Here is a 12,786-nt window from a genome sequence, read left to right as displayed (position 1 = left end):
CCTAGATTTACCATGACCTGGATGATGGAGAACATTCTTCAACATCCTCATTAATGATAATGTTTGACTGCATTATTTTATGGAAATATGGCTAGCACTTGACAGTCGAGCTCAAACTTTGCCCAAGCAAATACAAATATGAAAGTACATTTTCAGCAACCCAGCCTCTTACCAAGCTTCTTTCACTACGCCGATCAAGCTTTCCATTCTCTCCCATCTGGCACATATTATGATAACAGTGGTAGATTTACTTTTCCAAATTTTGGAAACAATGGATCCTTGATTTCAGACAGAGGCAGCTCAAGCAGGCTTTTCATGTTTAGCTAGTCATCGATTTAGCCAAATAAAATGGCACCAGTCACTGGCATATTGTTGGTTGATGAGATCATCACCAGCTGATTTTTGTACGTTTCCAGCAGGCTCTTATTAAAAATTAAACACATAGTTTAAGCCAGTCCTTCAACTATTTCTTGGAATAAGAGCCATGCTAATTCAGCTTGGTTTAAGGCTGCTCCTGGCTAATGTCCGGTCGTAGGAAAAGGAAATAGGACTGGCCAAAACACATGAAATCAGAGACTGTTGACCAGGATTGTGATCCAGGCCGACAGAGTGCAGGACTACAGCGGGACGAGGAGAGGTGGACTCTGTGTTTACATCATTGATGCTTGGTGCTAACACTCAAAGTTGAGGAGTGAGTGCTGTTTACATTCACCCTGTCGAAAATTTAAAAGATGCGCTACGTGTTTATGTGGGCTATATTTGTATAAAAATAACCACAAGTCAAAGGTTTACATACACCTGTAAATAGCATGTACCTGTATATCACGGCAGTCTTAAGTTCCAATTTTTCTGTGATGGAACGACTGGAACACACAAAAAACATTCCTGAAGTTTGGTTCAATAATGAATTTATTATAGGTCTTCTGAAAATGTGACCAAATCTGCTGGGTCAAAAATATACATACAGTAATCCTAATATTTGGTTAAATGTCCCTTTGCCATTTTCACCTCAATTAGGTGCTTTTAATAGCCATCCACAAGTTTCTGGTAGTCCTCTGGCTGAATTTTTAATAATTTCTCTTGAGAGAATCAGTGAAGTTTAACTAAATTTGTTGGCTTCCTTGCACAGACTTGTTTCTTCAGCACAGTCAGCATGTTTTCGAGTCAGGACTTTGGAAAAGCCATTCCAAAACCTAAATTCTAGCCTGACCTAGCCATTCCTTTACAACTTTTAATGAATGCTTGGGATCATTGTCCTGTTGGAACACCCAGCTGCACACAAGACCCAATCTTCTGGCTGTTGATTTTAGGTTTTCTGAACAATTTGGAGATAATTCTCCTTCTTCCAAATTCCATTTACTTTCTTTAGGACTAGCAGGACTAGTAACTGGTTCACCTCCATGCCACGCCGCATTGATGCAGTAATTCCTGCAAAAGGAGCACCAACCAAGTATAGAGTGCATAAATGGACATACTTTTCAGAAGATCGAGATTTCTGTATTATAAATCCTTTTTTTGATTGGTCTTATGTAATATTCTAATATTTTAAGATACTGGATTTTTGATTTTCATGAGCTATAAGTCTTAATCATCAAAATTTAAACAAAAAAGGCTTGAAATATTACATTTTCATTCACGTGTAATGAATCTAGAATATATTAAAGTTTAACTTTTTGAATTAAATTACTTTTCCATGATAATCTAATATTTTAAGAGTTTTGAATATTATATATTTTATATATTATATTATTTTTTAAGCAACTCTATGTTGTATAATGATGATTAAATTACCTTGTACCTTTATGTTCATAATGTGGTTGCCTTATTAACAGATTTAAAAAACTTTATATACTGTACAGTATATAACAACAGATGTCAACATCTCTGCCTAATTCTGTGTATTTTCACAATTACTTTTATTGTTAGACAGTGCTGTATTGACTCTGAGGCAAGAGAAGCATAATGGCAGTAAAACAGTCTATATTATTGAAAACAGCATCAGCACAGCAGGCTGCATAATTACATCACAACAAAGAACCTCTGAAATATATGCATTATAACATGAACATGAAAGGCATGCTAAAGGCCTTTTGTGTCTCTGTTGTTGTGTAATGCAACTGTGTGACATAATGTCTCCTAACATTAACTGCATAGTGCAAGCCCAGTCCTCCCTCCATGGTTGGTTTGCTTGTAGCTCATCTTTGCCATGCACAGTTGCTTAGGGAAATTACAGTTTTCTTTGCTTGAATAGGGCAGTGCCCACAGAGCCTTGCATGAAGGAAATACAATGTGCTCCGATTTTTCTGACTGTGGCTGCTAAGTTAACACATGAATAAAGTATGCTGTTCAGTGATTCTACTTGTTACAAAGACATCATGCTACAACCGTACATTGGTGGTCACAGGTTGAGTGTTAAGTCAACATTGTTTTTACTTATTCTGATGACTTGTTAGTTAAATATTGATACTGTGAAATTGGGTGGAAATAGTTACAGCTGGTAAAGGATTTGTTCCTCATACATGCTGAAGGCAGATCCAGAGGTTCCCTTTGAAAAGTTTAGAGAAGGGACTTTATGTGCAGTTCAGAGATGGAGATATTAACCTGACACAGATTTTCTGACCCTTCCATTCTGTCCTCCTCCATGAAGCTTCATTCATGCTTCTGTTAACGCATAAACTGCACCATCTGTCTATCCATCTACCTAGAGTACTCAGATTTAGTAACAACTTGTCACTAGGGGGCACTACTACCTTCACTGAATAAGACTATATTTTTAAATGAGCACCCTAAATGTTATACAGTTAGTGAGTAACATGTATAATCTGCAATAAAAATGTAGATTAAAAATGTTCTACATTGTTTAAAGTTACTGAGAGGAGATTTTCTTCCGGTGATTTCTGGCGCAAAAACTTTGGCCATAGCTCCTTGTTATAAGTTATACATGCACACTTCACTCGCTGTAATACAAAAGGTAGGAGCTAGCTGGGCGCTGACTTTCACCGCCCCAAGGCCGTGATAAACAGCGCGAAAAGGAACTGATGTAGGAGGAGATGACGTAGAAGTTTGTAGGTTGGAGGAGGAGGAGCCTTGTATGACAGAGTGAGTTGCAGAGAATAGATTGAAATGGAGAAAGAAAGTTCAGTTAACTGGCTGAAAACAACATAATTTGAGAGGAGAACACTGCAGGAATAGCTTGGAGTGAAAAGCTCAGACCTGCCAGACATTGTTATAAAATGATGCACAAGACAGAGGAAGAAGGACACTCCGTCTTTTTCATGAGGCTGGTTTGCTAAGAAGTCGTGGCTAACTGCATGCACTGAAGTCAGCAATTTATTTTGCTTTCCCTGCCTCATTTTTCAATCAGCAGGAACCAAACCAGCATGGATCCAGTCAGGTATGACCGATTTAAAGCACTTTGCAGAAAAAGTGAAAAGGCATGAACAAACTAAGAGCCACATGTAAAACATCTTGGCATGTTTAGTAGAGTTAATATTGCTATTTTTTTTTTTTTTGTTGGGGGGTTGGGGGTTGGGAGGGAGTAATGCTATGCGGGGTCGAGGTGAAGTCTGAACAAGTGAGTCTTGAGTCTTTTGCAGAAGATGGCGAGTCGGCTGTCCTGACATTGGTAGGGAGAGCCACTACTGCTCAGACTACTTTTTTGTTGTAAAGAGCAACATATTGTGTTAGTTTTGCAAATTAAGTAATCCAGTATTTTGTTCTGCATTCAATAGGTAGTCGATTACTGTAAGAAGACAACATGATCTGCTGTTGGCTGTACGAACCTGTGTTTTCTCATTTTCATAAAGGCAACCGCTAAAACTTTATGTCTCGGCTAAATTCCCTGTCTGATTATTAGCAGCCACAAGGCTGCTCAGCTGTTACCTGTCAAGTATCCTTGGTTTCTGTTTACTTTCAAGTGATTCATTCTTTTTCATTGCAGTTGACTTGCAAAAATAAATTCAATGTTGTGTAAACCTGTTAGGTCATTTGCACCCCTGTACCCACTCGATTTTATGTTTTACAATCAAAAATAAAAGATCAATAAAAAGCTGTGAAGAGGATATTGCATTTGTTATTCCTGTTATCATTAGCCTGCACAGTTACACATTATGGGTTGTAGAATATGCTATTCAATGTCGATAGAGTCAATACATTTAAAAGGCAGACGTGCAACCTCGGGACAATATAAGCAGCAACATGAGCAAGGAATCGCAAAGGGGTTTTCATTTTGGTTACACAAAAGTACTCCAAACATGCTTCCTAACACTTTCAGATTGATGGGTTGTGCTACAGAGCCAGTGTCCCGTGCCATAGTCAACCATCCTGCTTGCTTGTATAATACTCACAGTTACTATTCCAAAGGACAACTGGTTGAATAGGAAGCCATTTAATTATATCTGGATCCCATGTTGACCAAGAAAGGATTTCAGTCTGTCAGTGATTCAAATATCTTCTGACAGGTCTTCTGCTTTGTAATATTTATAAATGTGGTAAAATTATAAAAGGCACTGCTGGCCATTTCATGAAGAGCCTGATCTGACATGTGGCATACTTTATCCATTCCTGAATACAATGTGGAGGTTTTAAAGCTCAAAGAGAAAATGGATGATATTACGGACGAGAATATAATACTATACTGTACATAAGACAATGATCGCAGTTGTGCTTAAAGCACAGAATCCTCTGTCTGTGCTCATCATTGAGCTATCACACAATAGGTGTTGTTCTTGTGTTATAGTCTTCCAATTTAGACCTTTAAATCTTTGTTTAAAATTGAAGTAAAAGAAACGATGGTTCTCCAGTTTAGTAATACAGCACAGTTGGAAAAATAAATAGGAAATAATCTAACAATGCTGAAGGTCTAATGACACAAAGGCATGTGTTGATGCTTTGGCAACATTGTTGTAAAACTTTCATGCCAATAAAGCCCCTTTGAATTTGAATTTGAATTTGTGTTGAGGTGTCCACTAATCAGACTTGTTTGTGAGTTTATTGCAAATACTTGTCCCTTCTTTTTATTCTATGTTACAACAATTCTTTTTTAAATAATTTGGTTCTGCATTTCATATTCATATTCATATTATAGTAAAGTGTGTTTTCTACAATCCATTTTCTTTAGCTTTCTGTTTGAGAAATGATATAATGAATGAATAAAATGAATAACTGGCCTTTTTGTAGATGTTCTGTGGTGTGAACAATGTTTTTATAAATGTTTCAGTAATAATATTATAATTTTATATAATAATATTTGCTATAGTGTTTTCAATAATGTGAAACGTGTGACAGGCACAGAGGACAAAGAGGAATGAGGCAGTGGGAAATAATAATAAGCCAGATGCACCAAGGTGTCCATAGCCAACAATGCTATTGGGATGGTAACCTTAATGGTCCTATTTGTAGTAGTAGGGAATGAGACTCAAAAATCAACTCAAATCAGACTGCAAACTGAAAATAAAAAGCCAACTAAGTCTCATAAATATCAATCAACATTAACTTTTTCAGGTGGGACCCGAACCCACAGCCTCCTGTATACGGGTATCTACACCACACTTCAGCACAATCAGGTGTGACTTGTGTGTACAGCAATTTGGGCAAGACAAGGTGGAACAAGGCTGAAAAAACGTAAAATATATATACATATATACATATATATACACTAGGGATGCAACGGTAGAGTTTTCCCACAGTTCGGTATGCATCACAGTTTTTGGGCCACAGTAACGGTACGGTTTCGATATCTTAATATAAAACTACTCACACTAGCAAAGGCAATATTGCATGTAAAAATAAAGTTAAACAGCAAACATTATTGTAGTATTGTATTGTACTGTATTGTATTGTATTGTTTGCCTTTGTGTATTGAACCTAACAGGGCGTATTGAACAGTTCAATAAAATATTGAATATTGTTGCATCCCTAATATACACACACACACATATATATATATATATACACACATATACCTATGTATACATATATACATATATATGTATATATGTATACATAGGTATATGTGTATGTATGTGTATGTATGTGTATATATATATATATATATATATATATCTATATATATCTATATATATATATATATCTATATATCTATATATCTATATATATCTATATATCTATATATATCTATATATATATATATATATATATATATATATATAGATATCTATATATAGATATCTATATATATATATATATATATATATATATATATATATATAGATATATATATAGATATATATATATATATATATGTAGGCAGTGGTGCTTCCAATGGGGGGCCAGAGGGGGCCATGGCCACCCTGATACAATTTTCAACCAGCTTTATATCACTATAATTTTAGTAATTTAACTGTGAGATGGTGTGAGATGAAAGAAACTTTATCAACTGGCATCGCATCCACACTAGTAGCAATTTGAAAATGCAGCATTTTCAGGGAGCCCATTAGCTCAGTTGGTAGAGTGGGCGTCCCATATGCTTTGCCCTCGCTGCAGCGGCCCGGGGTCCGAGTCCGGCCTGGCTGCATGTCACCTCTCACCCTGTTTCCTGTCATCTCTCTGAAGCTGTCCAAAAAAATTATTAAAAAGAAATTGCTGCATTATGAGGCAGCACTATATTAACTAAATCATCAAGGTAGGCTCACATAGCAACCAAGGGCATAGCAGCTATCAGCCACAGGTCAGCCTGGGCCCTGTCACGGCCTACCTGCCAATTATACATGCCTACTGCTGTAATGTCTCTGGTGTTATGGATAATACAATTTTTTTTTTAAATGCCATCTTATTATTGAATGTGTTCAAAATTGCCTCTTTACTATAATGACTGTGTAGCTTTTCAAAGCAGTGTTCTCTGATACAGGGCCAAAACACTTTATTCTTCAACAATTCCACCCAATTCTTACCATGTAGTTATAAGACTTTGTTAGCCTACATATTATTTTTTTGGGGACTGCAGGTGTAAATTAGCTCTAAGATAACTCTAATACAATGCATCAAATGGCAATATTTATGTTTAATATTGTACATGGTACCTCTACAAATAAAATAAATTAAATTAAATTTTCTTTTCTTTAAACTTTATCATTTTTACTAGCTGCCTGTTCAGGTGAAAAAATCTGTCAGCCTTCCATTCACTGCAAAGTTGTATTATTAAAATGTGGACATTAAAATAATCTGTATATACAAATGTTAAAATTAACCATAAACAAGCTCCTACAGACATTTGCTGCTCATCTTCAGCACAATTGATTGCATTAGTGTGAATTAATATTTAATACATGAGGCTATGAACTTTGCTGGATTCTCTGCAGTGGGTTAACATGCTTCCTAAATTAATAATATGTGGCAAGTCATAATGGAGACTATATTCTACCTGTAACTATTGCTCTGAGGTATTTCCCAGGTGTATTTGTAGAACAAGTTTGCATTGAAAGTAGTATTTTGAGGGATGTGACTCACAGTAAATATAGCAAATAATGGCACATTACACACGGGTATCAAGTAATCATAAGTTGTATTCAGGGTTATTGAACTGCAGGGCATAATGTTGGATGGCTCTGTTTGGAAGCACTGGACACAAAGTCATTAAATTTTAAACAAAATCGAATGTGAAGATGGCAAAAACCTGGAATAACAAGGTCTGGACTCATCATCTGTCTCCTCAGTTTTTCAAATGAGTGTTCATGTTTGAGCCTCTTGATATGCGGCTGCTTCTGAGACTGCTTAACAATGCACTCTCCACAGAGTTGATGGCTTTCACACTTAAAAAACATATTTGCTTAAGAGGCAATTTAATGGCTCATTGATGTGAGGACTAATTCTTTAGGTTACTCCAGCTCACTACATTTAAAAGTAACAATGACATTTATGGGAAACAGAGTGCTGGCCAGCTTTCAATTTTAGATTCAATTAATTTCTTATTAAGAAACATTTTTCAAAGCAGCACAGGACATGTAACGTGTCAACAGAAAAGGCATTTCCTCAAGTGCAATCACTTCTCACTGATGAAGCATTAAATTGGCAGGAAGGGACAGTGATGATTAAAACATTCTAAAAAAGTTTTTACACTTTTGTATGGTCATTAACTCGAGCATAAGCAAATTTTTATTTATGTTACACAAACTAGCAAGCTAACCTGTGGGACACTGTCTCCTTTTTGTATGATTGTTTAATGTTTACATCATTTAACTGAGTTTTTATGTAGAGGATTTTTTTCTGTGATGGACTAAAGAGTCAAATTGTTTAAAGAGTAACAGACATAAAACAAACCTAACAGTATTTTTACTTAAAGTATATGTTGATTTGGCCAATTTATTGTGACATAATAGGTTCATGGGCCACATAAGAGTGAAGGGCAACACACATTGGCTGCATTACTGATAGAGTGTGGCTCAAGGTGCATTTTTCTGCCTGATCCTGACTGACAGGCGTTCTGTTTGTTTAAGGCGGAACCTGACTTGAGCCCAACACAGTCAATGTGAGCTGAAGCACTGAGTTTTTTCTACCCTGTCACACAGTTGTTACCGTAGATACAGCTTGCATGTTTACCCTGATTACACTGTAAATGACCGTGGCAAGGAAGGCATCGTCTCTGCCCATAGATTTATGTCCCCCATCCTTAGCTAGCTAAAACTACTACTACTACTGTTTGCTACCTGGAAAGTAACACGCAGCCTCTGTGTTTAGTTCAAAGCGTTGTCACGTAAATAAACTCCAGCACTTAACAGGACATGTAGTCCCAGCATAGAGTGTAGGTCCATCACTTATTATCAGTTCTCGTGATCTGATTAAAACACAGCTGATCACAAAGAGAAGCAAACAGTCTTTCTTAGTGTTTTTCAGTTGAAATCCGTCAATAGGATAGATAAATCTCCAAAATCTTTATTTCACAAAGACAAAGATGTCCAAATCTTCCTCAGATGGTTTGAAGTTCCTTTTGACTATTTTACTATAGAGTCCACAACTTGACTGTGACCTGCAAGTGTTTCTGCCCCTGTCCAGGCTTGAGAGGAGGGAGAGATGGGGGAAGCCCTGGTACAGTGGCACTGATGGGTCAGTTCAGGTATAGGACGGAGGTGCATCCTGTTGCAATGACTCAATTAGAAGGTTCTTGCCATGGATGAAAGTCTTTACTGGCTTATTTTTGACAGATAACTGCGTTTCGTGCATTTCACTAGATATTTGGCAGGAGGGCAGGTTATTGACCAAAAGAAGAACAAACAAACAAACAAACACTAAAGTCAGTTAATGTGTAAATGAAATTCACTATGAAAAAGGCTTTAGATTTTTTTTTTTTTTTAATATTATTGAAAAGAGACTTCAGATAAATCTAAATTTGGTCTTTTTGATGTTTATAATCCCGATTATTATATTACTACCTCTTCTCCAAGAGCTTGTCCTTGTCTTTTGTTGTTGCATTTTATTTTATTTTTAATTTCTATTTGGCAGATTTTATATTTGGCAGATTTTTTATTTGGCTGCAGCATCATTATAGGCTGTCGCTGCTACTAATCTGCCCTCTGACTTAGAGCACACAAAGTAGTGTTGTGGTCTTTATTTCAGCAAACTTCAAATGCCTCCTGTCACCCTTTGAGGTTGGGAAAGGAGCTGTGAGAGGCTCTCCTCTCAGAACTCCTTTAATCAGAGCTGCATTCATCACATTTTAAAAGGGCAACATCTACAAACAGGAAGACTCTTACATTAAGCAACAGAAACATTTGGCATTTTTATATGAAAATACTCACTTGTAGTCGCTGTACTTCCAAGAAGACAGCTCTTTGGAAGGACTTCTCCCATATAGCCAGGTCAGTGGCCAGCTCTACCCTGAAGGTGTGGCTCTGACCGTGGCCCACCAGAATACTGAAGCACAGAGACTCATTGTCTTGCTGCTCAGGTGAGTGCTCGAGTCCCAAGTAGAGCCTCGCCTGGAGCCAGCAATCCTCTGCCATCCACAGCTGTAACCCAAAATTTGAATTATTGCATGTTAGGGGAATAGGTTTTGCTCTCTCTTCACTTTTTACATGATTAATTCAGAGTGTGGAATGAAGAGTACATGTCTTAACTCTCAAGTTAAATGAAGAACTTTCTGTGTGTACATTTCCTGGTTTGAGGCTCAGGGATTAATATCCCCTCAGGTCTAGGGAGCCAAGATTGTCTGCTTACTGAAATGCTATGTGCTGAAGAAGAGAAAAAACAGCCATCTAGACTGAGATGAAAACTGCAGTGATCAGATTTTGAATGGCATGCTACTCTTAACATACCTTGTGGACCTTGAAAAGAACCTCATTGAGGTTATATGTAGTTTCAGCCTGTCCCCAGTCAGCAGCACTGATCTGAGAAATAAACATCAAGAAGTGTGAGATGAAGAGGCAGCATATAAAAAACATATTTTCTGCACTTGTTAGCAGCACATCCTCATCCAAATACTAAATGCAAATGAAAGCAAGGCAGGTAACTTAGTTGTGTCTAAGTGGCTTGATGACTGCCAGTGTCAGTGATCAAAATGGCTCTGTTGAACTCTGTGAAAGTAGAACATTTACATCAAGAAAACAACACACATTATCCACAAACACTAGTATATTCCAATGTGAGAAAAATACAGAAATGTACAGACTAATGGTAATATTGTATAACTCAACCAGAGCATGTACAGGAGTACTAATACCTCACTGTAAAAGTACTCTGTTACAAGTCCTGTGATAAAAATGATAAAAATACTTTCAATACTAGTATTGAAAGTAAAAGTACTCAAAGCAGAAAAATTGTCCACTGTCATTCGTCTTAATCTTTTATAGTCATTATTGATGCACTAAGGTCTAAGCTGCATGTTGCCTTTTGTAGTCGGTGTGATTAATCACCTGACTTTTCTACTCCATTAATTGTTTTGTATGTGACATTTCTGAAAATAGTGACACTGTTTGTTTTTTCCATCTAATAGTATAAACTTCAAATTCATTAAAAATTTATAAAAATTCTTAAAATAAAACAAGGAAAAACAGCAAATATACATTTAAGAAGCTAGAAATGTTTGGTATTCTTACGTGTGTGGAACTGAAAAAAAAAATCCTCGTGAATTTTTTTTTTTCCTGTGTGGATCTGAATTTTTTTTTTTCAAGAGGAAAGTAAGGCTCATTTCTCTAAGTGCTTGCTTTTGTAATACTCATTTTGACCAAAAGCAGCTGCATGCGAACATTGTGGAGACTGGGTAAACTGGTGACACAGAGGTGGCAAGTTAAAGCTAGATTGTAGACATTAAACATGAGAGACAATATTTTTACATATAATTGTGCATCTCACATTTCACTTCACTTCATATCAAAGATGCACATTGTCATAAATATTCAAACCAGCAGTGTTACTCACATACTTGCACTTCCATATTGGCACTTGTAAATATGGACACCTTTCAGTTGCAAAAGAAAAAAATATCAGCCAACTCAAATCTTAAATCAATATTTCCTTAGTCAGTGCTGTGTCATCATTATATTCCCTCCCCTGGAGCGCAGTGGAGAGGGCCGGACTGTTTGGTAATTAACTGATCCAGTTATCATAATCGATGGTAGAATTCCAAGATTAAATCAAATAGCATTAAAGAATGGATACTGTGCATATTTCACCAAGTACGATTTTAGTTTTCATGTAGTTGTTGTGTGTGAAATCACTGCAGTGGACATGACTGCGCTGTCAGGCACACACTGTCCTAGCATGAACCCCTTCTGAAGTGGGTGCATGATGTGCATCAAGGGTGTAAATAACATCTTTTCACATAAAGTTGGGATCTTTGGGCTACTGGAGACTTGGATTACACTGGACAAGCTGTATAGAGCCATTTATTTTATTCTGATGTTTTTTTACATTTTAAAACAGATCCCCATCTACTTCAGTTGTTTAGGAGATGTGAAGCTCCAGAAATGTTTCATGGTCTACAAAACTTCAGCCAACTTTCCATCAACTTTGGAGTACATAATGACTGAATTTTAAGTTTTTGGTGAACTTTTGATATTGATTTTTTAACACCAAATACCATCAATCTCGAACCAAAGATCATTGATCTGTCAACAATCACAACAACAGTGTGATAGCAAACAACAGAGCCTATCTTGACAAAACCATCATACTGAGCTCTGTATGAAAACTTAATCACTGGAAAACTCAGTTTCCAAATCTAACCCATTATCGCGCCATTGTGTCCACATCTGGTAGGGTGAGCAAAACTATTTTCCTTTTTGTTATCTTTATTATGTATGTTTTACATGGTGAATATAGCTAACTCTGTAGAATCACATTACTAAAGTCGGCCTTATAAAAACTCAAAAAGTTGTTGAGCAGGGTCACAGACCTGGATCAGATATCATTGCTGCAGTGTAGTGGATTGTTAGAGTGGTGCTTCAAATATCCCTAGATTAAAATCAATGACTTTGTGAAGCGTTTGCAGCATGCTACACTGAGCACATTTTTACATAACACACATACTAACCATGAACCGACAAGAGGCTACTCAGTAGACTTTTTTTCCAGAGTGTGTTTCATTAAAGCATATGTGCTAATGCTACACTGCTACATATTCAAGTCCTCTTTACCTCAGGGATATCGGCTACTGCCATATTTCAACAAAAGTCAGAGGACAAGTCTGGCATTTCACAACCCAGCAGCTGTTTAAGGCATAATTTCAACGACTCCACGATACCTCTACTATGTTTAATGCAATCTGTTTAAATTCTGGCTGATGACTTCTCTCACTAACACCTCATCAACATGATTTGTTTGTCCCGTCTGATT

The 12,786-nt window shown here is 36.7% G+C and overlaps 1 protein-coding gene across 3 annotated transcripts in view; it reads right to left on the bottom strand.

Annotated features, from left to right (window-relative positions):
• sntg2 (syntrophin, gamma 2) overlaps positions 1-12,786 on the bottom strand; it is a 95,193-nt gene that overhangs the window by 8,839 nt on the left and 73,568 nt on the right. For all 3 annotated transcript variants that reach the window (XM_073482894.1, XM_073482896.1, XM_073482895.1), the window contains 2 exons: positions 10,269-10,340; positions 9,753-9,962 (listed from right to left, as the gene is read on the bottom strand). In XM_073482894.1, coding sequence (XP_073338995.1) covers positions 9,753-9,962; positions 10,269-10,340 — 282 coding nt within the window. The remainder of the gene's footprint in view (positions 1-9,752; positions 9,963-10,268; positions 10,341-12,786) is intronic.

Source organism: Pagrus major, chromosome 16, assembly GCF_040436345.1.
Source record: "Pagrus major chromosome 16, Pma_NU_1.0".
NCBI classification, from domain to species: Eukaryota; Metazoa; Chordata; class Actinopteri; order Spariformes; family Sparidae; genus Pagrus; species Pagrus major.
Note: the sequence above shows the minus strand (reverse complement) of the source record. Positions and strands in the feature narration are given on the sequence as shown.